Below are 25258 nucleotides of genomic sequence, written 5' to 3' on the forward strand. Positions count from 1 at the left end.
GCACTGGGCGGGCAGACCTGGGAGGAAATCCAGGCAGAGGTGGCAGCCTGAGCAAAGGCGTGGAAGGGAAGAGGAGCCCAGGCAGTTCAGAAATGGTGGATAATTAGGCAAGACAGGCCGGGGACAGGTGTGCGAGTGGTTGGGAAGGGGAGGGGCACCACACGGGTTAGAACCTAGGGCCTGGGCCCAGCGGGCAGTGTGAGCTGTCAGCAGGGTCATGACATAGGACGCCCCCTCTCTCTGATGGACCTTGAGGTGTGGGCTGAAAGCAAGGCCAGAGGCAAGTAAGCTGGACTGGTGACATGCTGACCCAAGAGGTGCACAGGCACATAAAGGAGGGGCTGGCAAAAAGAGGCAGGAAAACCCAGGAGACACAGGGCCCCCAGGAGAAGACCGAGAAGGAACTGATGGTAGTGATGGTGTTTGCCATGTGTAAGGCCCTTGTTCAGTCTTCCCAGAACAGTCAGGTAGGTACTATCATTATCCCCTTTTATCTATGGGGAAACTAAGGCCCACAGGTTAAGTAACACGCCCAAGACCTCACAGCACACAAGTGGTGATGCCAGGATTCAAACCAAGGCTGCTGGCTTAAGTCCAGGGATTCAACCATCAAAGCAGAATTTAGCTTGTTAGTTCAGGCAAATATTCCAACAAAAATCACACTGTTAGGAAGTAACGCTGATTCCATTTGAGATCTCCCTAAAAATTCTAATAAAGCAAATCAAGTTAAAAGCTTGGGCAGGAAGCTACAGAAAACCTCTGAGAGTAGCATGGAGGTACAGTAGGGGTGGGCACTCCCTCCTATCACCAAGGGTGACTCTCACACTGGCAGTAAAGGGGCCAGGACCTCTGTCCCGGTCCACCTCTCAGCTAGAGCCATGGAGCTGACATACAGCTGGTCCACAGTAAACTGGACTGGGCTCAGCCAAGGGTCTGAGATTGTTGCAAGTGAAAGAGACTCCAATGTCCCTCAGTCCACTGACTCTCAAACTGCATTTTGTGACTTAGAGGCTCCCAGTGCCCTGGGGCTCCCAGTCCCTCTGTACCCCCTCACTTCCTCCAAAAAAAGCAGAGAACTTCATTTTATGAATTAGAGGACTTTCTATAAGATTTAGACAGAAAGAGTTTCTCCCATCACTTAAAAGATTTGAACAACACTGATCTGAGCTACACCTCAATGACCCAGCCCCTGAGTCTCTTCTGGACACCTGTGCCAAGGGTCACCCCTGGTGTCTGGCTCCTGGGTCAGCATGACTTGAAAGGAAGACCTTTTTAGGAAGCCTGTTCTCTCCTCTGTAATGACAGGGTCTTCGTGAGAACTGTGAACTCCATAGCTCTGCTGACCTACTGGTTGAGCTGAGGCCTCCACTGGGTATAGCACAGCCGGTGCTGGCTCAGGGGCTACCTCCACCTTGTGGTTGGAATCGGATAGCTTAGGTTGTCACAGACACTACAGTACTTCTGATGCACAGACACTGTAGATATCCCCAATTAAAGAAGAGGACATTGAGGTTCAGAGAGGTCAAGTTGCTACTCTGGAGTCAGGCTGGGCAAAGAGCCCAAGGTGAGTTACACCACAGCCAGCACCTGTTCTCTGCTTGCTGCCACCAGAGGCCCCCAAAACCAAGCATGAACCTGTCCTCCTGGCCAACCCCAGTCTCCTGCCTCACACAGGAAGAATTCACACCAGAAACACTCTTTAAGCCTGGAAGGCAATGACTGCATCCTTGATTGGGTTGTCCATGATTGGGATTTTCTGTGCCTGTGTAGTATGGGGCTAGGACATGGGTTTCCAGGTTGCTCTCGTGGGATAAGGGGTCAGAGAAAAGGGAGGAAGAATGTGGCCACTCTTAGAACCCCTGTGGGCCTATCTCACTCCTGGTAAGAGGCAGGAACCCAGCAAGAGGAGTGGCTTCTGGATGGAAGACAATAGCTCAGTTTTTGACATGCTGAGGATGCATTGGTGCATTGGTGCACTGGAGATTAGAAATGGGGGTCTGGGCCGGGCATGGTGGTTCACGCCTATAATCCCAGCACTTTGGGAGGCCGAGGCAGGCAGATCACCTGAGGTCAGGAGTTCAAGACCAGCCTGCCTAACATGGCGAAACCCCGTCTCTACTAAAAATACAAAAAATTAGCCGGCGTGGTGGCGGGTGCCTGTAATCCCAGCTACTCGGGAGGCTGAGGCAGGAGGATCACCTGAACCTGCGAGGCAGAGGTTGCAGTGAGCCGAGATTGTGCCACTGCACTCCAGCCTGGGCGCTAAGGGCAAAACTCTGTCTCAAAAATAAATAAATAAATAAATAAATAAAAGAAAAGAAATGGGGGTCTGGAGCTCAGGAAAGATGTTTGGTGAGGGGATGAGGAACCTGCTCACAGCGCCCTCTTGTGAGCTGACCAATTCTTCCTTTAGGAAAAAAATCTAGTGAGTCCAGCCAATGGCATCAGCTGCCCTGGCACGGTGCAAAGCACTTGATACTTGTACCTTCACTTAATCCTGACAGAATACTGAGAAAAGTTGGGGGGTGGGTGGAGGTGGTGATCAGGAAGGGGAAGGGAACCCCCTTCACAGAGGAGGAACCTGAAGCACCCAGGGCAGTGATGAAGCTGAGGTTCAGGGGGCCCTGGCCTCGCCCTAGGTACCTGTGACCCAGGTTCTCCCAGCCCAGCGCATGCCCTCCAGGGACAATTCACAACCAGATGCTGACAAAGGGCACTGGTGTCTGGATGTACTGAGGAGCCCATGCTGACTCTTGGTGTCCATATGTACATTATCTAAGTCCTTAAGTCACTCAGAAGATACTTACTGAGTTGGTCCAGGGCTGAGGGCGGCATAATTACTGTGGAAAGAATATTTAAGAAATATTAAAAAATAAAAATAAAAATAAAAAGGACAGACCAAAGGCAAGATGCAGTTTCTTTATATCTAACAAAAAGCCTTAAACTGTTTTTACGGTAGCCAGAATGTCCCAGTGATCTTTCATAAAGAATCTTACTTGATGTAATTTATTTTGGGAACTGAATGGTTATCAGCCATAAACCTAACCATAATTAGCACCCCACCCCAACAGAGCAAGTCGGGGATAAATCCCAGCACCATTTTCACAGTAACACTAGCTTCTGACTCCCACATGCAAAGTAAGTACTGTTGAAGGCTACAGCATTGCAGAGTTAGGGCAGGAAAAGTTACTATTCAAATAAAAACAAGCACATACTCTTCCCTCCTTTCTCCACATCTGACCTGTCATTAGGCCCTGCTAGCATGGACACAGAGAAGCAGCGGTACTGTGTGGAGAAGCGGTTTTGGAAGACCCTGGGAATAGGGTGGTCGAACATGTTGAAAGAGAACTAGAAGGAGGAAAGAGAAACAAGTATTAAAACAAAGGTACATTTCTTCATGTCAAAAGCCAAAACATGTCAGAGTAATTAATGCTACTAAACATTGTCAGAGAACACAATGTACTGAAATCTTCAATGTAATCTTACTAAATACAAAACAGGCCATGCCAAGCCTGTCCTGAACCTTTTTCAGGGCTGTGCTCCCATCTTCATCCTCAGGATCAAGGCCCAACCTCTTGCATACCTCAGAGACTTGTATTGACAGCCCCACAGACTCCTGCCTGGGCTAGTTCCTCTGCCTTGAACACTTTTCCTATTATCATTAACCTAAACAATATTTGTTAATTGAAACATCTCTTTATTGAGTGCCTACTGTCTGCCAGGCTCTGATACGAGCACAAGGGAAACACCACTCCAGTGATGTCTGTCCACTAACAAAATAGATACCACCCCTGTCCTGGTGAAAATGACACTCAAAGCAAGAGATATATACACTCAAAGCAACAGACACACACACGTGTGTCTGGCAGTTCTGAAGACAAGCAGCAGGGTAAGTAGACACAGGGCTCCTGGGAATGCTATTTTAAATAGGTGGTTAGGAAGGGACTCTGCACAAAGACCTGAATGCTATGAGAGGGAGCCAGGCAAAAAAGAGGGAAAGACATTCCGGGCAGCAGGAAGAACAGGTACCCAGTGGTTGCACCCCTTCCCCTGGGTTCCAATTACCATCCTTTCCTTTCCCCAGGAAGCCTCTCTTGCTCTGCTGAGGGTCAGGTCTAGTGCCTCTCCAGTGTGCTCTCACAGCACAAAGTAGGTACACGTTACACTATGTTATGATGCTTTCTTACAGCAACAAGCAAAGCTAAAACATGATGCCATTAAAAAGATAAGATCCTAGATCTTAAACTGTAGACTAAGATGAGGCTTAGCAAACATGTATCAATTTGAAGGTTTTCTCAAAGTACAGTATTCCTCCCACCCCCCACCCCCATATCCACAGGGGATACATTCCAACATCCCCAGTGGACGCCTGAAACCACAGATAATACTGAAATCTATACATACTATGTTTTTTCTTATACATATCTACAATTTTCTTATACACATCTACAATAAAGTTTAATTTATAGGCTGGGTGCGGTGGCGCACGCCTATAATCCCAGCACTTTGGGAGGCAGAGGCAGGTGGATTACCTGAGGTCAGGAGTTTGAGACCAGCCTGGCCAACATAGTGAAACCCTCTCTCTACTAAAAATACAAAAATCAGCCAGGCGTGGTGGTACACGCCTATAATCCCAGCTACTCAAGAGGCTGAGGGAGAAGAATCGCTTGAACCCAGGAGGCGGAAGTTGCAGTGAGCCGAGATCGTGCCACTGCACTCCAGCCTGGGCAACAGAGCAAGACTCCATCTCAAAAAAAAAAAAGTTTAATTTATAAATTAGGCACAGTAAGAGATTAACAATTAATAATAAAACAATTACAACAATATACTGTAATAAAAGTTATGTGAATGTGGTTTCTATTTTAATATTTTTGGACCATGGTTGACCTCGGGTAACTGAAACCACCTAAAATCTCACAGTAGGATATATATTCAAAAGAACTGGAGGCAGAATCAAGAAGAGATTTTTGTACACCCCGTATTCATAGCACAATTATTCATAATAGCTAAAAGGTGGAAGCAACTCAAGTGTCCAATGACAGATGCATGAATAAACAAATTGTGGAATGGTATATACATACAATGAAATATTATTCAGCTTTTAAAAGGAAAGAAATCCTGTCACATGGATGAACCTTGAGGATATCATGCTAAGTGAAGTAAGTCAGTCATAAAAGGACTTATATTTTATGAGTCCGCTTCTAGGAAGTACCTAGAGTAGGCAAATTCATGGAGACAAAGCGGAACAGAGATTGACAGGGGCTGTGAGGAGCAGGATATGGAGAGCTATTGTTTAATGTGAGTAGAGTTTCACTTTTGCAAGATGAAAAAGTTCTGAAAATCTGTTGCTCGTGAATGTACTCAACACTATTGAACTATAGACTGAAAAACGGTTAAGATGATAAAAATTTGGTTTTTTTAACCACAACTAAAAAAAAAAATCTGTATTAGAGAAAATTTCTTGACTTGATTCCAAATATATATTTAGTAGAAGGAATGCCACCTACTGACAAAGCACTTTACTAGCAACTCCAAAATTAGCAAGCTGAATTAGCCATCTCCCAAAATGCAAACATAGCATGTTCCCGCCTAAAACCTGGGATGATTCTTTACTCCCTGGCACTCTAACACAGTAATTTCCAATCTTTTGTCTTTCTTCTTTTAAGCAGCATAACTGTTCAACTAAATCTTGGCCAGAACCATAACACATGAAATAGCGTTTCTGGGTGAACAAGGCCAGAACAGGGTAGGGGCTTGCTTCCCTTGAGTGCTTCTCACTAGCCAACTTATGTAAGCCATTTCTTCTCTTTGAATATAAAAGGTAAATCCGCACAAAGGGGCAACATACTTAACAACCTGCCTGCAGTTTACCCATGAACCCGACCTTCTGCCCCTTCTTTGCTGCTCCCGATCCCATCTCTCACTTTCCTTTTCAATCCCGAGACCTAGCACACTGCCTGGAACATACCAGGTATTCTTGAGTGGATGAACTCAAGAATAGAAATAAGCCAGGGTTTGATAGTGACACACTTGGGATAAAATCTAACAATCATTCCTTGTCTTTACTAAAATAAACAGGTGACAGGAAGACAATACCGTAGAGTGCTTTGCAGCCAGACAGACTTGGCTTCAACTCTCCACTCCCTACTTCTGTGACTCGAATAAAGTACCTCTGTAAACGTTATTTTTCTCATGTTTAAAATCATCATCATCCTTGCTTCCAAAGGGATTGTAGGAATTAAAAGAAATAAGGCGTGATGAAAGAGTACAGGTGTTAAAAGCTGTGTAACAGGAAATGTACCAGCAGGTATTAGCTTCCATCGTTATCATTACCGAACACAACACCGCTGTACAGATTCGAAGGCACGAACTCGTAGGCACGGAGCTCACGGAGCTGGGGCAAGAGCTGGGTGTCCCCCAAGAGCGGGGATGCCCGCTACGGATTCTCCCTGGGGAGCGCCTGATTCTGTCCCCATCCCCAGCAACCTTGCAACTAACTTTGTGTTTATGGAAACCTGTTGCGCGTCCAGCACTTGGGAAACCCGTGAATGGACACAAACCTTCCTTTCTTTCGTCAAGGAGGGCAAGTCCGGCTGAGACGGAATGCGAGCCACGTTCAGGACCGGCGGACGCGACCACAGGCGGTTAGTGGTCAAGGGTCCTGCTTGTGCCCGGTGCGGCCGATGAGCCTGCAGGCCGGACTCAGGCCCGGGTGACTCGGCACCTCCGCCGCCGTCCCGCCCCGCCCCGCCCCGCCGGGCCCTACCTCAGGCCCCGGGCCAAGGCCCAGCCCCCGCCCGCTGCCCGTCAGCGCTTACCATGATGGACACCACCTCGCAGACTCCGCTCCTCTCAGGCAATGCAACGAAGAAACCCCGCCGACCGCTCTCCCAGCCGCCGCTGCCGCTGCCGCCGCGCCAAGCCGGTACGCTCCAGAGGCTCACCGGAAGTGCCGGACCCGAGACCCGGAGGGGGGGTGCCCGGGACAAAGCGTCGGCTGCAAAAGAGAAAAGGCCAGGCGAAGACGCTAGGCTCTAAAACACCCTCAGTAGAAGCATTAAAATGCCCTTTCGTGATTTATTTCCCCTTTTATAGGTACTTTTAAAAGTTATTTTAAATTACGTGTTGACAGTATTCCCCTCCAGACGAATTTAGTAGGGCCCATTGTCCTTAAGACTACACTACCCACAATGCACTGCCCAGACTGCCTCTGCTTCAGCCATCGAGGATTCGGGCGGAACTAAGCTACAAATCCTTCTTCAAACCACACCAAAAACCTATTGCAAACGTAAATGCTGCCCCATTGGGTATGTGACTGAGTTTAATGTATGGTTAGGAGTATACTTTCCCTGAGGGTTCCCAGTGGGAGGCAGTAGGCTTCTCTTCCCAAAGTAAAGATGTCCGCCCAGCGTCGCGTTTCTGGGTAAAAGCGAGTCAGAGTTGAAGGGGGCAACAGTGTTTGCGTTCGGCCTCAGAGGTGACGCTTCTTTGGGGGCGGGCTGGAGTTTTCTGGCCGTGAATGGCAGAGCGCTAATGGCCGCCTCCAATGTGGCCCAATCAGAAAGAAAGGAAGGCTGGGAACTAAGAAGCTATTGGTTGGTGATCCCTGGACCAATCGGAGGAGCCGTGATTTGGCGGGAGTCTTGACCGCCGCCGGGCTCTTGGTACCTCAGCGCGAGCGCCAGGCGTCCGGCCGCCGTGGCTATGTTCGTGTCCGATTTCCGCAAAGAGTTCTACGAGGTGGTCCAGAGCCAGGTGACGCCCAGTCCGGGACCCCCGCCGAGGCGTTGCCTGTGGGGAAGGGATGAGGGGGAGCGGCCGTGGGTGACTGGGAGGCAGGGGAGGGCCGGGGTTCGGGTCGCCGCGTTCAGCCGGTCTGCTCTTCCCCGATAGAGGGTCCTTCTCTTCGTGGCCTCGGACGTGGATGCTCTGTGTGCGTGCAAGATCCTTCAGGTGAGTTCTGCGGACCCTAGGAGGGCGGAGCCGGCGCGAGAGGTGAGGGTGCTGCGTGGGGGCGCAGGGCGGGCAGAGTGTCAGGATGGGTGCTGAGGGCTTAGGGTGGGAGAGGGAGCAGGGCAGGAGGTGAGCAGCAAGTGAGAGGAGAGAGACTCGGAGGAGAGGTTGCCTCCCTGTCCCAACGGTGTGGGGTGGGATAAAGGATTAAGTAAAAGGTAAAGAGACTAGTTTGTATTTTTGCAATAAGCTATTAATATTAATAGGTGAACAAAGCAGTTGCATTTGGGGGAAACTTTGGATCTGTAGTGGCCTCTCAAATGGGGGATTTGAGAGAGAGGAATCTGTGACAACTGTGGGTATAGTCGTGTCATAGGTGTTGCTGGGAATATGGGAGCCCCTAGTCTATTAGGGAAGATCGTTAGTTTGGTTTTGAATAGGGCATAGTATTTACGTTGTTTTGGTCAGGCCCTTGGATCAGGAGCTTTTCAGAAGGCCTGGAAGTTAAATCGGCATTTCTCCCCGATGTTTTACTTTGGTAATTTGCAAAATTCACAGAATGGTATGGTAAATGCTCATATCCCTAGCACCTAGCTTTTCCCGTAAGCATTTCACTAACTTTAATGTTATCCCGTGTCTTTTGTCTCTCAACCCGTCTAATCTTCCTCAGTTTCTTTTCAAGGTAAATTGCTAATGTCCTAAACAAGATAGGCTTTGAAAACACTCTCTCTCCAGGCCTTGTTCCAGTGTGACCACGTGCAATATACGCTGGTTCCAGTTTCTGGGTGGCAAGAACTTGAAACTGCATTTCTTGAGCATAAAGAACAGGTATTGAAGATGCGTTTTAGAATAGCGTGGCTTTTTACTCAATTGTAATTTCTTGACACAGCATTCTATTTCCACGATAGATTAAGTGTGTATTTAAGTATCAGCTACATTAGGCAATATGGAAGAGAAAAACATGCTGTATATACTGGTGACTTACCACACCCAAGTTGTAGAAGCAAAATTGACAGCGAAAAAAGATAATGAATGTGGATAGCCCCAACTTTGAACTTGTTTTGCAGAAATTTGATTGTAAGGTGCTTGGAATCTAGCAGTTTTTAATATGGTCTAGTTAAAATTATTTTATTTTATTTTGGTTTATTTTTTTATTTTGATTTTTTTGAAACGGAGTCTTGCTGTGTCGCCCAGGCTGGAGTGCAGTGGCACGATCTCGGCTCACTGCAAGCTCTGTCTCCTGGGTTCATGCCATTCTTCTGCCTCAGCCTCCTGAGTAGCTGGGACTACAGGCACCCGCCACCACACCCGGCTAATGTTTTTGTATTTTTAGTAGAGACGGAGTTTCACCATGTTAGTCAGGATGGTCTTGATCTTCTGACTTTGTGATCCGCCCACCTCCGAAATTGCTGGGATTACAGGCATGAGCCACCACGCCCAGCCTTTATTTATTTATTTTTGAGACGGAATCTCGCTTCGGTGTAGATATTTCCATGTTTATACAGATAGCGGTGTAGATATTTCCATGTTTATACAGGTAGTGGTGTAGATATTTCTATGTTTATAGAGATAGCGGTGTAGATATTTCCGTGTTTATAGAGATAGCGGTGTAGATATTTCCATGTTTATAGAGATGGCGGTGTAGATATTTCCATGTTTATAGAGATAGCGGTGAAGATATTTCCATGTTTATACAGATGGCGGTGTAGATATTTCCATGTTTATAGAGATAGTGGTGTAGATATTTCCATGTTTATACAGACGGCGGTGTAGATATTTCCATGTTTATACAGATGGCGTTAGTCACTCAGGCTGGAGTGTCATGGTGCAATCTTGGCTCACTGCAACCTCCGCCTTCTGGGTTCAAGCGATTCTCCTGCCTCAGCCTCCTAACTAGCTGGGATTACAAGTGCCCACCACCACGCCTGGCTAATTTTTGTATTTCTAGTAGAGACGGGGTTTCGCCACATTGGCCAGGCTGGTCTCGAACTCCTGACCTCAAGTGATCCGCCTGCCTCAGCCTCCCAAAGTGCTGGAATTAGTTAAAATTATTTTAGAATACACTACTATTTTATGTTATTTCTCTGAGAAAATGCATCCTGGTTTCCAACTTAAAATCCAGGAATAAATTTAAACAATAGATGCCAGGATTCCTCCCACCTCTGCATGGGGCCAAATGAGAGATGGGACATTGTACACCCCACAGAGGGGGGATGGGACGTGGAAGAGGGTCCCTGGAGTCCCTAGCCATATCTAGGATTGTTTTGGCAGAGACAAATCCTCTCCTGATGTTCCTGTTATTATGTCAAGGACCCGCACCAGCTCGGTATTTATAAGGAAAGAAAATGCTATAGTGATAGAGTGTGATAAAGGACTTAATATTTAAGTACCCATAAAGTATTTGCTAAAAACTTAAACCTGTACGATGCCATTAGCCTGGAGAGGCACGCAGCATAGTACTGTGAGGTCTGGAGAGACCCAATCACGTGCTCGAAGTCTTGGTCTCCTCCTCATTAGTTTCTTGAGCCTGTCCATGAGACTTGGGTTTGCTGAGTCTCAGCGTGCTCCTGGGGAAAACTGGGAGCCCCAGGGCCCACCCTGCTGTGTCACCATGCTAAAGCACTTAGCATACCAGCCTGGCCATTTTTTGGAGTCCCTTGCCACGTGGGCCTCGCCACATGTCAGGGACTGAGTGAGTTTAAGCAGAACAACTCAGAGGCTTAGTGATGAAGGAAAAGGGGCCTCCTCGATATAGCTACTTTACAATATCTTCCTTTTTTTCAGTTTCATTATTTTATTCTCATAAACTGTGGAGCTAATGTAGACCTACTGGATATTCTTCAACCTGATGAAGACACTATATTCTTTGTGTGTGACACCCATAGACCAGTCAATGTCGTCAATGTATACAACGATACCCAGGTACTTTTTGTGCTATGCCCTCAAACTGTCTGTACTTTTTATGCCATGTACAATGTCTCACCTGGTGTTCTTGGTAAGGTGTGTGTCTGACTACCCTGTGGGACTGGGAACAGCCTGAACACAAGAACCTGGTCTTTGTCATCTTTTTTTTTTTTTTTAAGAGAGAGGCTGGAGTACACTGGCACAATCATGGCTCACTGCAGCCTCAAACTCCTGGGTTCAACTGACCCTTCCTGCCTCAGCCTCCTTAGTAGGTGGGACTACAGGCACATGCCACCACGCCCAGCAAATATTTGTTTTTATTTTTGTTGAAATGGAGTCTTGGCCGGGCGCGGTGGCTCACGCCTGTAATCCCAGCACTTTGGGAGGCCGAGGCAGGCGGATTACCAGGTCAGAAGATTGAGACCATCCTGGCTAACGTGGTGAAACCCCGTCTCTACTAAAAATACAAAAAATTAGCCAGGCATAGTGTCGGACGCTTGTAGTCCCAGCTACTCAGGAGTCTGAGGCAGGAGAATGGCGTGAACCCGGGAGGCAGAGCTTGCAGTGAGCCGAGATCGTGCCACTGCACTCCAGCTTGGGCAACAGAGCGAGACTCCGTCTCCAAAAAAAAAAAAAAAAAAAGAAAAGAAAAATCAGCCTGGAGTTGCTTTTAGACAGGAGTTTTAGTCACTTAGGGGTTACACATCTTCATGTCCTATATCAGAGGCCAAGTTGTGGGGCGTTCATTTTATTGGTGTATGACGTAAGAGGATGCTGTGTTTCCAGACTTAAGAAGACTAGATGGTTCTCAAAGAATTGTTTTCAGATTTTCATAATTTCTACGTACCATGTATGGTGTAACTCTGGTGCCTCACTGGTAATGAAAACAAGAAAATTCCTTAGAAGCCTGGAACTCTTGTTAAATAGGTAGCTATTTGTATGAACAGGAAACTGAGTCAGCTTATTAGGAAATGATAAGATTCTGCAGAAGAACATATTGTATAGTTTTCCATAGAAAGAGGAGAGGCTTAATTCCTTTTTGTTTTGAACTTAGATCAAATTACTCATTAAACAAGATGATGACCTTGAAGTTCCCGCCTATGAAGACATCTTCAGGGATGAAGAGGAGGATGAAGAGCATTCAGGAAATGACAGCGATGGGTCAGAGCCTTCTGAGAAGCGCACACGGTTAGAAGAGGTGAGTTTGGGTCTCTCACAGCCATCCCAGAGGAACTTGCACTCCCAGAGGTCGGAGGTCATCCCGAAGCTTGCCAGGCCGAGGTGTAACTGAGGGCAGTGGGAAGTGGAGAAGTTAGCAGGCATGGATGCTGACCCTGGGCTCTGCTGTCCCCTGGTTATGTGGCCTCAGGCAGGTTACTGGACTTCCCTAAATAGTGGCTTATCTGTCCAATAGGATCCTGTCAGAAGAAATGAAATTTAGGACAGCTCAGCTCTGCGGCTAGATAGCAAAAAAATAATGTAGAGAAGCAATAAATAGTGTAACCCCCACCCCTTCCTTTTCTACTGTCTTCTAGCATCACTTACTGTGCAGTCACTGCAGAGGAGCAATGTGGGTCTGCATCCCTTGGCCAGGCCCAGTCCCAGACAATTACTGCAGGGGAGGTATCTTGTATGTGAAGATACCAATGGTTTTCACCATGTGGACCTTGGGTCTGAGCTGCTTAGTGATCTGGGGCTGGGCCTAGTGGCCTACCCAACACTAGGGCTTCTGCAAGATGTAAAATGACAGGCAGAAGGTGGTTGTTCCCATAGCACGGAGGGCCACGTGATGCTTTTGAAGATGCCCTCTGGTTCCTGATCTTGGTGTGTGACCTAGAATTTGCCCCCGTAATGTTCTAGGGTCTTCCCTTCATCCTCAGCCTGACATTTCCCGGTAATGTGCTTTTGGGAAGCCTTTTTGAGCCATATTTGAGATGTTCAAGACATTCTCCATTTGGGGAAGGGGTAATGCCCTTCAAACTGAGGCATGCTTCTCTCTTCTTTCTCACCTTTGTCACCCGTTTCACTAGGTTTGGGTGCCTCATAGGGAACCTCTTGGACCCACTGTTATATTTTCTTACCTCTTGCCCAGCTCTTTGTTCTATTTTTTGGAAGACTTTTTGTTTTTTGTTTTTTCCCCAGACAGGGTCTCTCTCTGTTTCCCAGGCTGGCCTCAAACTTCGGGCTCACTCTATCTTCCCACTTCAGCCTCCCAAGTAGCTGAGACTAAGCACATGCCACTACACTCAGCTTGGTCTTTATCTTCTAATCTTTGATTTATGAGGGGTCCTTTTTGTTCTCTGAGTTTTTTTTATATAGCATTCTTTTAACTATCGATGAGCTGCATTTCATTGGTTCCCAAATGTCGGTATCCAATGGGATTTCCCGGGAAACATTCATGTTCTACAGAGAAGTCTTGGAATTTTCCACTCTGACTAATAAACAAATATTTTTTAAGCACTTACTATGTGCCAGGTACCAGTTAGGCCCTGGGGTGCAGGGATGAGAGCAAAGTCCTGCCTTTGCAAAGCTTTCCATTGGGGGAGACAGATACTGATCATGTAAATGAGCACAATTAGGGAAAGCTTTCAGGTACCAAACATGAGTTAGCAGGGGATGGAGCCAAGAGGATTCCTGGGCAGAGCATCCATAGACACTGCAGCTCTGAGGTGGGAAGGAAAGTTTCAAGGAAGGCTTGGCCAGCAGTGCCAAAGGAACAGGCAAATGAGAACAGACCAGTGGGTTTGGCAGCAAAGAGAAGGTAGGTTGTCTTGATGAGATACAGGAAAATAATCAGCGTTTCCTTTTACATACTTAACACATCAATTTGGAATTTGTGTTTGTAAATGTTTAACATAATATTCATGGATTATAATAGGCATAATTTCCCACCAACTTTTTATTTTGAAATTTTTTGAAATGTATACAGTGGTTGAAAGGATAGTACAGTGAATATCCATATACCTTCAATCTAGAGTCAACAGTGGATCATGACTGTAGGTGGTCTCAGCTACTTGGGAGGCCAAGGCAGGAGGATTGATGAAGCCCAGGAATTCGAGAACAGCCTGGGCAACATGAAGAGACCCTGTCTCAAAAAAACAAAAACAGTTTTTCACATTTGCCACATTTGCTTTCTTTCTGTGTATTCTTTTTTCTGTATTATTTGAGAATAGATTGCAGAAACTGATATTCTTTTTTATTTTTTATTTTGTTTTTTCTTGAGATAGAGTCTCACTGTGTCACTGAGGCTGGAGTGCAGTGGCACGATCTCGGCTCCCTTCAACCTCTGTCTTCTGGGTTCAAGCGATTCGCCTGCCTCAGCCTCCCAAGTAGCTAGGATTACAGGCATGCACTGCCACACCCAGCCAGAAACCATGATATTCTACACATTCTTTCATAAGCAGCTCCTAAGAATAAGGACATTCTTCCCCATAAACACAATGCCATTGTCATACATAAGAAATGAATAATATCCTAATATCATGTAATATTCAGCCCATATTCAGGTCTCTTTAATTGTCCTCAAAATATATTTTGCAGCTATTTTTATTTCTGAACTATTCTCCAATCAAGGTTAAGACATTTAGCTATTCCTCTTTACTGTCTTAACCTAGAACCATACCTTACCTCTTTTTTTCTTTTGTTTTGTTTTTAATGACATTGAAGGCCAGTCCTCTTTTCTAATATTTACTACTACTTGTTTCTTCATGGAGTACTTTAACTTGCTTCTCTATCCTTGCATTTTCTATGATCTGTAAATTAGGTCTAGAGCGTTGATTTTAATAACAAGCATTCTTGAGAAGAATACTTTTTATATAATTAAAACCTGTGCATGATTTATAACTTAGTATATGTATATTAGAGGTATATATATATTTTTTTGAGACGGAGTCTCGCTCTGTCGCCCAGGCTGGAGTGCAGTGGTACGATCTCAGCTCACTGCAAGCTCCCGGGTTCATGCCATTCTCCTGCCTCAGACTCCCAAGTAGCTGGGACTACAGATGCCTGCCACCACGCCCAGCTAATTTTTTATATTTTTAGTAGAGACAGGGTTTCACCGTGTTAGCCAGGGTGGTCTCGATCTCCTGACCTCATGATCCTCCCACCTCGGCCTCCCAAAGTGCTGGGATTACAGGCGTGAGCCACCGTGCCCGGCTGCTTTTTAGAGGTATATTCTTAGAAATATTTTTACCAGCCTGGTGTGGTGGCTCAAGCCTGTAATCCCAGCACTTTGGGAGGCCAAGGCGGGTGGATCACCTGAGGTCAGGAGTTTGAGACCAGCCTGACCAACATGGAGAAACCCTGTCTCTACTAAATACAAAAATTAGCCAGGAGCAAGGGCAGATGCCGGTAATCCCAGCTACTCGAGAGGCTGAGGCAGGAGAATTGCTTGAACCTGGGAGGCGGAGGTTGTAGTGGGCCAAGATCACGCCACTGCACTCCAGCCTGGGCGACAGAGCAATACTCTTGTCTCAAAAAAAAAAAAAAAAAAGAAAATATTTATACCAGACTGGACAACATAGCAAGACACTGTCTCTACATAAAAATAAAATAAAAATTAGCCAGGCATGGTAGCATGGTCACATAGGCCCGGCTACTTGGGAGGCTAGAGTGGGAGGATGCCTTGAGACCAGGAGGTTGGTTGAGGCTGCAGTGATCCATGATCACATCACTGCACTCCAGCCTGGGCAACAGAGCAGGACCTCATCTCTTAAAAAGAAAAGAATGAAATATTTTTATTAATAGGCGTGCACATTCAAAGAGGTTTAGAGACAATAGGTTATAAATAATTGTTTTAAGGAGTTCTGCTATAGGCCGGGCGTGGTGGCTCACGCCTGTAATCCCAGCACTTTGGGAGGCCGAGGTGGGTGGATCACGAGGTCAGGAGATTGAGACCATCCTGCTAACACGGTGAAACCCCATCTCTACTAAAAATACAAAAAATTTCCCGGGCATGGTGGCAGGCGCCTGTAGTCCCAGCTACTCAGGAGGCTGAGGCAGGAGGATGGTGTGAATCCAGGAAGCAGAGCTTGCAGTGAGCTGAGATCCACCACTGCACTCCAGCCTGGGCAACAGAGCAAGACTCCGTCTCAAAAAAAAAAAAAAAAAAGAGTTCTGCTGTAAAGAAAAGAGGAGACATGGGGTCGAGAATCATTTTTACTTGTCTTTTAAAGGTTGGATGTTAGAGCTGGACCCCAGCAAAGATGAGATTCCGCTATAAAGATAACCATAATTATACTTAATCTACAGGTGCTATAATATCGTGGCTCAGGTCACGGGTTTCAAATTTTGTATCTGCTATAACAGCTTTGTGACTGTAGGCGAGTGACTTAACCTCTGTGTGCCATTGTAAAATAAGGAGAATAACTAGACTTAATTGTTTTGGTTCCTACTGATGTTTAACAAATTACTCCAGAACCTAGCAGCTTAAAACAACCTTTTCCTTATGCTCATGGATTCTGTAGGTTAGGAATTTGGGCAGAGCCCAGTGAGGATGACATCTTTTTGATCTGTGATATCTGGGCCCTCAGGTGGGGACTCAATGGCTAAGAACTGGAAGCATGGCTCAGACATCTGCTGGGAGGGCTCCAAACCAGGACTACTGAGCCAAGCACCTGCAGGATCTCTCCATTGAATGTGACTTCCTTACAACATGACTGCTCAGGCTTCCAGCATGAATATTCCAGTCACCCGGGCAGCCACTGCATGGCTCTCCCGACCAGCCTTGGAGTACCTCAGCATCCTGTAGCCACAAGGGAGGGGACAGGACCCCACCATGCATTGTGGCAGGGTCAAAGAAATCTCAGGCTGTGGGAATTTTGTTACTTTATTGAGGCATAATGTCTACACAATTCACTAGGTGGTACAATTCAATGAGATTTAACAAATGTATAAAGATGCAACCACCATCCCACCATGATAGAGAACAATTCCATTACCCGCCAAAAGTTTCCTCACCAGGACCATGGCTTTTTTTTTAATTAAAGTTTTTCTTTTGAGATAATTACAGATTCACATGTAGTTGTAAGAAGTAATATAGAAAGATCACTTATATACTTTGCCCAGCTTCCCCCAATGGTAAAATCCTGTAGTATAATATCACGGTCAGGATGGGAGGCTAAGGCAGGCGGATCACTTGAGCCCAGGAGTTGGAGACCAGCCTGGGCAACATGGCAAAACCCTGTCTCTACAAAAACTACAAAAATTAGCCAGGTGTGGTGGTGCACACCTATGGTCCCAGCTACTCGGGAGGCTGAGGTGGGAGAATCACCTGAGCCCAGTAAGTCGAGGCTGCAGTGAGCTGTGAGCACACAACTGCATTCCAGCCTGGGCAACAGTGTGAGACTATCTCTAAAGAAAAGAAAGTCTCCTTTCTAAATTTATAAATCATGTGATTTTTCAGTTGGCACTCTAAAGGTTAGAAATCACTGTGAAAGTTCTGCCAGAAACTGAATATGTCTATTCCATTTATGCATTCAGAAACTGCCAAAATAACCCATGGGTATTGCTTTAAAAAAAAAAAAAAAGATACAGAACATTTCTATCACTGTAAGGATCCCTCTGTTGCCCTTTTATAGCCACACCCACTTGTCTGCTGCCTGGTGACCACTAGAGAGCTCCATTTCTGTAATTTCATTTCAACAATATTATGGAAATGGAAATGGAATTATACAGTATGTAGTCTTTTGGGATTGGCTTTTTTTCGCTCTGCATAATTCTTGGAGATTCATCCATGTTTACTTGTATCAATGGCTCATTCCTTTTTTGTCCATCAGCATTGTGCAGTTTTCAGTGTATAAATTTTCTGTTTTTGTTAGATTTATACCTGCATAAAAACAAACAATATTTATTATTTCTGCGTGCTAGCCATAAATACATGGACACCAAAATTTAAAATACAATATCATTTGCAGTCAGTCAAAAAAATGCATAGTCTGCTGTTGGGTAGAGTGTTTTAGAAATGTCACTTACGTACTGAGAGTTGGTGGTGGTGTTGAGTTCTGTTTGCTTGCTGCTTTTCTGGCTAGTAATACTTACAACTCTTCAGAAAGGGACATTGAAGACCCCAACTCTGATTATAGATTTGTTTGTTTCTCCTTCCAGTTCTATCACTTTTTACTTCATGTATTCATAGCTCTCTTGTGCACACATATTTAGGATTGTGGTGTCCTTTTGGTGGATTGACCCTTTTATTCACTTAGTGTCCCACTCTGTCTCTGGTAATTTGCTTTGCTCTGAAGTGTGATTTATCTGATATTAATATTGCCACTCCTGCTCTCCTTTGATTAATGTTTGCATGATATATCTTCACATTCTTTAGTTTCATTCTGCCTATATTGTTACATTTGTAGTGAATTTTTTAAAACAGCATACAGTTGGGTCATATTTTTAAATCATGTTTTTTAAAGCCATTCTCTATCTCTTAATTGATAAACTTAGCTTACTTACATTTATTTTAGTTATTGACATGTTAGGGCTTAAGTCTGACATTTTATTTTCTGTTTCCTGGTCTCTGTTTTTTTATTCTATTTTTTTCTTTTTCTTTTTTCTTTTTTTTTTTTGAGATGGAGTTTTGCTCTGTTGCCCAGGCTGGAATGCAGTGGTGCGATCTTGGCTCACTGCAACCTCTGCCTCCCAGGTTCAAGCAATTCTCCTGCCTCAGCCTCCCGAGTAGCTGGGACTACAGGCACGTGCCACCACGCCCAGCTAATTTTTTGTATTTTTAGTAGAGATGGGGTTTCACCTTGTTGGGCAGGCTGGCCTCAAACTCCTGACCTCAGGTGATCCGCCCACCTCAGCCTCCCAAAGTGCTGGGATTACAGCCACTGCGTCCAGCCTGTTTTCTTTCTTTTTCTTTCCTCTAGTGTTTGTGAGTCTATCTCCTTGTATAGATTTTTTAGTGGTTGTTTCAGGTTATTACATTACATATCCATAACTTATCACAGTCTACTGGTATCATCATTTTACCAGTTGAGTCACATGTAGAAATCTTATCTTCTTTTTTTTTTTTTTTTTTTTTTTTTGAGGTGGAGTCTCACTCTGTCACCTAGGCTGGTGTGCAGTGGCACAATCTCAGCTTACTACAACCTCTACCTCTCGGGTTCAAGCAGTACTCCTGCCTCAGCCTCCCGAGTAGCTGGGACCCCAGGTGTGCGCCACCATGCCCGGCTAATTTTTGTATTTTTAGTAGAGATGGATTTCACTATGTTGGCCAGGTTCGTCTCAAACTCCTGACCTCAAGTGATCCACCTGCCTCAGCCTCCCAAAGTGCTGGAATTACAAGCATGAGCCACTGTGCCTGGCCTTGTCTTCTCTTAATGTCTTTTACTCTGCCCCATTTATAATATAATTTTCTTAAATATTTCCTCCACATATACAGTGTTATAATTTTTGCTTCAGTAATTAAGCATAATTACAAACTCAAGAGGATAAGTAAGGAAAGCCTATTGTATTTACCTCATTTTTACTTACTGTATTTTTTTCTTCCTTTCCAGTATTCTAAGGTTTCTTTTCCATTTCCTTTCTATTTAAGAGTCTCCTTTAACCGTTCCTTTGGGAGAGAGCTGCTGGAGATAAATTCCCTTAGTTTTCCATCTTTGAGAATTTCTTGATTTTTTTTTTTTTTATTCCTAAAAGGTACTTTTACTGGATGTAGAATTCTGGGTTAATACTTATTTTCTTTCAGCATTTGGAAAATACTGTGCCACTTACTCTGGCTGCCGTGATTTCTCATGAGAAATCCTCTGTCATTCAGGCTTTTTCCCTATCATGAAAGTCTTATTTTTCTTTGGCTGTTTTTGAGATATTTTGGTTTTGTTTGAGTGTTCAGAAGTTTAATTAGGATGTTAGGATGTGTCTTGGTGTGGATTTGTGTCTATCCTATTTGTTTCTCTTATTTTTTTGAGACAGAGTCCTGCCCTGTCCCCCAGGCTGGAATGCAGTGGCACGATCTCAGCTCACTGTAACCTCCACCTCCCATTACCCAGCTTCTTGAATCTGCAGGTTTATGTCTTTTTTTTTTTTTTTTTTTTTGAGGCAGAGTCTCACTCTGTCTCCCAGGCTGGAGGACCTGCAACCTCTGCCTCCTGGGTTCAAGCAATTCTGCGTCAGCCTCCTGAGTAGTTGGGATTATAGGCATGTGCCACCATGCCTGGCTACTTTTTTTGTATTTTTAGTAGAGATGAGGTTTTTCCATGTTGGCCAGGCTGGTCTCAAACTCTTGGCCTCAAGCAATCTGCCCACCTCGGCCTCCCAAAGTGTTGGGATTACAGGTGTGAACCACCACACCCAGCCAGCAGGTTTATGTCTTTTGCCAAATTTTCAGCCATTATGTCTTCAAGTGTGTTTTCAGTGCACCCTCTTTCTCCTCCTCCAGGTCACTGATGACGTGAATGTTAGCTCTTTTGTTGTAGCCCCGCAAGTCCCAGAGGTTCTAGTTTTTTTGGTCTATTTTTTCTCGGTTGTTCAGACTGGGTAATTTCTGTCTTTCTGCCAGTTCACTAATTCTTCCCTCTGTCCCCTTCATTCTGCTCTCGAGCGTATTTGCTGAGTTAATATTCCAGTTGTATTTTTCAGTTCTAAACTTTCTTCTTTATATATATATATACTTTTTCTTTCTTTCTTTCTTAAACTTTGTTTAGAACACTTGTCTCTTCTTTAGATCTCTTATTTCTTTGCTGAGGCTTCCCGGCTTTCATTTGTTTCAATTGTTTGTCATTGCTTGTTGAAGCATTTTTATGATGGCTGCTTTAAAATCTTGGGCAGATAATTCTAACAACTCTGTCATCTTGGTGTTGGCATCGGTGGGTTTTCTTTTTTCATTCATTTTGAGATCATCCTAGTTCTTGGTATGATGAGTAATTTTCAAATGAAACCAGGAGATTTTTGTATTATGTGATGAGATTTCATGTCTTCTTTAAGTCTTCTGTTTTAGTTGGCTTTCTCTGACACGGCTCCAGCAAGGAGAGTGAGTGATGCCAGGTAGAGGTAAAAGATCAGGTTCCCCACCTATCAGGTAGAGGTAAAAGATCAGGTCTGTCACCTGGGGCAGTGAAGGTCCAGGCTTCCCACTTTGCTGCCTCTTACCCTCCTAGCAGGGAGGGGAGGAATTTCTCATTACTAGAAGGTGGGGGTGGAAGTCTGGGTTCTCCCACCATTGGTTCTCCCACCCAGAGGTGGGGTGTGGACTTGTCACCAACCAGCAGGGGCTGCAGTCTCAGTTCCCTCCTTGGCCTCTCTGATACCCCCAGACAGAGGGCTTGGGGTGCCTTGCTACAGCTTCGCAAGGATGGGAGCCTAGGCTCCCACTGGGCCTTTGCTGGGGTGGATATGGATGTTCTTGGTGGTGTTGGCTAGAGTAGATGGGCTATTGCCTAAAAGCTTTCTGTCTTGGGAGGTTGCTCCTTCCCAGTCCTTTGACTAGACAGAGCAGCTTTTGTGGGGTTTTTTTGTTTTGTTTTGTTTTGTTTTGTTTTGTTTTGTTTTGTTGTCTGCACCTGTTGGTATTTCTAGGTTGCTGGCTTTTCAGCTCCAAGTCTGGCGTATATGAACCAGAAGGAAAACTCAAGGAACACTGTGTTGTTCCTCATGTCCCAGAGTCCCTAACTGCTCTGCCTTCACCTCTACCTTTCAGAGTCTTACTTTGTTTTTTGTTGTTGTTGTTGTTGTTTGTATGTTTCTGAGGCAGAGTCTTGCTCTGTTACCCAGGCTGGAATGCAGTGGCACAATCTCGGCTCACTGCTACCTCCACCTCCTGGGTTCAGGCAGTTTTCCTCCTCAGCCTCCCAAGTAGCTGGGATTACAGGCATGTGCCACCACGCCCGGCTAATTTTTGTATTTTAAGTAGAGACGGGGTTTTACCATGTTGGCCAGGCTGGTCTTTAACTCCTGACCTCATGTGATCCGCCCACCTGTCTCCAAAGTGCTGGGATTACAGGCATGAGCCACTGCGCCCAGCCTTACTTTGTTTGTTTGATCTATGATGTCGAAGGGTTTTCGGTATATTTAATGAATGTATGGGGAAAAATATATCTACTCCATTTTCCCAGAAGCAGGAGTCTCGGGACCATGGATTTCTAAACCTACCACATTATGCCATGCCTTTGTTGTGAAGATTAAACGAGGTTGTGCCTGTAACATTAGAATAGTTCCTAACGCATGGTAGAATATAAGAAATGTTAGCTCTCATCAATCCTGATGTGGAAGCTGGTACAAAGTGGGTGTGAGCTTACCTTGGATCCCATAGTGCTGTGGGTGACAGCAGCTAGGGTGGACGAACACAGTTTTGCCTGGAGCAGGTGCTTGGGAAGCCCCTACTCTTTCTGCCCATGGTGTCTGGAGAGCTGGGGGCCAGAAGGGGTCACAGCCATCGCTTGCCTCCATGCCTCTCTTCCGTAGGAACAGGCTGCGCTCGGGGCACTGGTGTGACCGTGTTCTCTCTCAGGGGTCTGGGCCTACTGACTTCTGCCAAATTGGAACCTTCTTGGGCTGTGGGGATAAATTCCTGGTGCATTTGCTCCACGTTTTGTTCTCTTTGTCCCTGTATCAGGAGATAGTGGAGCAAACCATGCGGAGGAGGCAGCGGCGAGAGTGGGAGGCCCGGAGGTGAGTCTGTGCTTCCAGCTGCTCCCAGCACCAGAAGCCCACTTGCCTGGGGGTCTGTGGTGCCACCCATATCTCTGACTTTCTGTCTCAGGATAATTTATTGAGTTTAGAACCTTTGGGCCAGTGGCTCTGGGAGTGAACCTGTGGCCGCTGCATTGGAGAAGAGCTCCAGGTTGTTCCCCGGTCCCATGAGTGACAGGACAGCCCCAAAGTCTCCCAGGTACATGCCATCCATTAGAGACCATGGCCCTGGCTCTTTATTTTTATCAAGTTTTTCCAATGTAGATACTTTGATTTACAAATTATTTATAAGAAGTGCTCTAAAATGAAAATATTGGAAAGGTTATTCTAGCTTGAAGTGAGCATGCAGCAGTGCCCTTGAGGTGGGTCCCGGGGGAAGCCCTTGCTGGATCTCTCATGGAAGGTCTCCCAGGCCATCCAGCTGATGTTCCCCCTGTTTCAGCTAAGGGCATGCACTCCTGCTGCTGCCACAGGAGGAAGGCTGCCCCCTCGGATAAGGACAATGTAAGACAGGTGTGGTGGCTCATGCCTGTATTCCCAACACTTTGGGAGGCCCAGGCATGAGAATCCAGGAGAGTTCAAGGCTGCAGTGAACTATGATTGTGCCATTGCACTCCAGCCTGGGTGACAGAGTGAGACCTTGTCTCTAAAAACAAACCAAAAAAGGGTAATATAAAACCATTTCAGGAAGCATAAGGAAAGAAAAGTGAAAATAATCCATAATCACACTGCCTAATTCAAAGAGATTCTGAAGGGTTTGGGTTTCTATTCCTGGGTTATACATACTTGTGCATATTTTACATGATACATCTGATTTTGCATCTTTCTACTTAATATAACCATTTAAAATAGTTCTGAACAGGCTTTCTAAACAGCCTAGTACTTAATTGGCAATTTCCCTTCTTTTTGAAATGTAGGTTACTTCCAATATTTTGCCATTATAAATAAGGCTTCAGTGAATTACTTTGTGCACACAGCAAGTTTTGTCTTGCTTTTTCCTTTGAATTGTAATTATGGGACAATTTCTCTGAACTGGAATTCTGAACTATACCACTTTACGTCATACATTGCCACTGGCAGTTTGTGTTAATTTCCCAACGTTACGCATATACATTCTGCTAAAGAGTCAATAAGTGGCCAGGTGTTGTGGCTCATGCCTATAATCCCAATACTTTGGGAAGCCAAGGTGGAAGGACTGCTTGAGCCCAGGAGTTTGAGACCAACCTGGACAACATAGTGAGACTTTGTCTCTATTAAAAAAATTTTTTTTAATTAGCTGGGTGTAGTGGCACATGCCTGTAGCCCCATCTACTTAGGAGGCTGAGTTAGGAGGATCACTTGAGCCCAGGATGTCAAGGCTGCAGTGAGCTGTGATCACACCACTGCACTTCAGCCTGGGAGACATAGCAAGAACCTGTCTCAACAAAAAAGAAAAAACCAAGAGTCAATATGTGAAAACAAATAGTACCATGATTTAATTTGCATTTCATTGAATACTGTCAAGTTTAGCATTTTTCCAAAATATTTGGCTTCCTGTACTGCTACTTCCTGTTGAAGACCTGCATTTTATGTCATTACAGAAGAGACATCCTCTTTGACTACGAGCAGTATGAATATCATGGGACATCGGTAAGTATGAATAGGTGGAACTCACTATAAAGTTCTGACTCCAGGGGTCAGTGTCCTCAAATGTGAAGAAGAAATGTAGATTTTAGAGCCACAAAAGCCTGGTTTGAATCTGAGCTCCATGTCTTCCCCCTGTGTGACCTTGGGCAGGTGTTGCAAGCTCTCTGAGCCTTAAACATCTCCTCCTCTGTAAAGAGAATAATCCTCATTTCAGAGGTAATTATTAAGATGGTCGTTTGCACCCAATAGGTGATCAAAGAAGAGCAGCGTTTATTTTTGTTCATCAGAAATACAGAATGAGTTTGTACCAGTCTCTGTGCGAGAAGATAAAACGCTATAGACTTATAACGGCCCATCAGTGTGTGTCTTTTACAAAACAGAATTTAGTGTAGAAAACCTACTATGTCAATAGTGTTGAGCAGAGCTGAAGGCCTTAAGGAGCCCTAGAAAATAAGTTTCAATAAAACATCCTGTATTTAGTCTTAGAATTTAATACTGGGACCTTGAACTCTAAGCACTGTATTTCCAGTGTCCCTTTCATTGTCAAGGTTCCATTGTCCTTTGAAGGATCATCCTTTTGCTGTCTCTGCTCAGTCCTTGCTAATGGAAAATTCTAAGCAGTTGGTGGGGAGGGTGCTGATGCTTGCTTAGAGAAGATAACTCCCTCCAGATATATGGGGCCAGTTCCCTTGGAAATTCTCTCCCTGGAGGAAGCCTGCATCTCACGGCAAAGGGGATCTTAGGGTCTTCTGGTCAGACACCAGTCTTCCTCAAGGTCTTTTACCAAATAGAGACCCTCTGCTTACGGGAGTTAAATGCTCCGATGTGGACAGCCCTGTTGGAAAGAGAGGTGCTGAGGCCCCTCCCTCTTTAATATTCAAATAATTGGACCCAGGGCTCTGCCTCACCTGGCCTTCCTGGGAATGTGTTTGAGGACGCCAGCCAAGCAGGAAGAGTGTGCGGATGCAGAGCCAGGCAAATGATGGGGTCTCCTGGCCTTTGGGATTCCGTGCCTGCCTTGGGCATCACTGAGGAACACAGGGAGATGCAAAGAGGCCCCAGCCAGTGCTGCACCCGGGCTGCCCCTACCAAGTGAATTCTTCCCTTGCTACAGGATAAAGTATACAGACAGTAATGATTTTAGCTAGCA

General features: G+C 45.3%; 2 protein-coding genes across 12 annotated transcripts in view; one reads left to right on the forward strand and one right to left on the reverse strand.

Annotated features, from left to right (window-relative positions):
- The window catches only part of UFD1 (ubiquitin recognition factor in ER associated degradation 1), a 29844-nt gene extending 22671 nt beyond the window's left edge, over window positions 1–7173 (reverse strand). The window contains exons 1-3 of one of the 4 annotated variants that reach the window (XM_004063023.5): window positions 6819–7173; window positions 3216–3348; window positions 2808–2840 (exon numbers count right to left, since the gene is read on the reverse strand). In XM_004063023.5, coding sequence (XP_004063071.2) covers window positions 2808–2840; window positions 3216–3348; window positions 6819–6821 — 169 coding nt within the window. In that variant the 5' untranslated portion in view covers window positions 6822–7173. Of the gene's footprint in view, window positions 1–2807; window positions 2841–3215; window positions 3349–6560; window positions 6739–6818 lie in introns of those variants that run through there. The other 3 variants (XM_055374954.2, XM_055374956.1, XM_063704927.1) reach the window with 3 other exon arrangements.
- A 24-nt stretch (window positions 7174–7197) lies between these two features.
- CDC45 (cell division cycle 45) overlaps window positions 7198–25258 on the forward strand; it is a 41489-nt gene continuing 23428 nt past the window's right edge. For 3 of the 8 annotated variants that reach the window (XR_008675116.2, XM_055374946.2, XM_055374947.2), the window contains exons 1-8: window positions 7200–7307; window positions 7562–7755; window positions 7894–7953; window positions 8689–8781; window positions 10738–10875; window positions 11912–12055; window positions 22406–22461; window positions 24063–24111. Coding sequence is in view for 7 of the 8 variants with exons in the window: in XM_055374946.2 (XP_055230921.1) it covers window positions 7705–7755; window positions 7894–7953; window positions 8689–8781; window positions 10738–10875; window positions 11912–12055; window positions 22406–22461; window positions 24063–24111 (591 nt within the window). In the remaining variant the exon portion in view is untranslated. Of the gene's footprint in view, window positions 7308–7561; window positions 7756–7893; window positions 7954–8688; window positions 8782–10737; window positions 10876–11911; window positions 12056–22405; window positions 22462–22585; window positions 22682–24062; window positions 24112–25258 lie in introns of all 8 variants that reach the window. The other 5 variants (XM_055374948.2, XM_055374949.2, XM_055374950.2 and 2 more) reach the window with 3 other exon arrangements.

Source organism: Gorilla gorilla, chromosome 23, assembly GCF_029281585.2.
Source record: "Gorilla gorilla gorilla isolate KB3781 chromosome 23, NHGRI_mGorGor1-v2.1_pri, whole genome shotgun sequence".
NCBI lineage: Eukaryota > Metazoa > Chordata > Mammalia > Primates > Hominidae > Gorilla > Gorilla gorilla.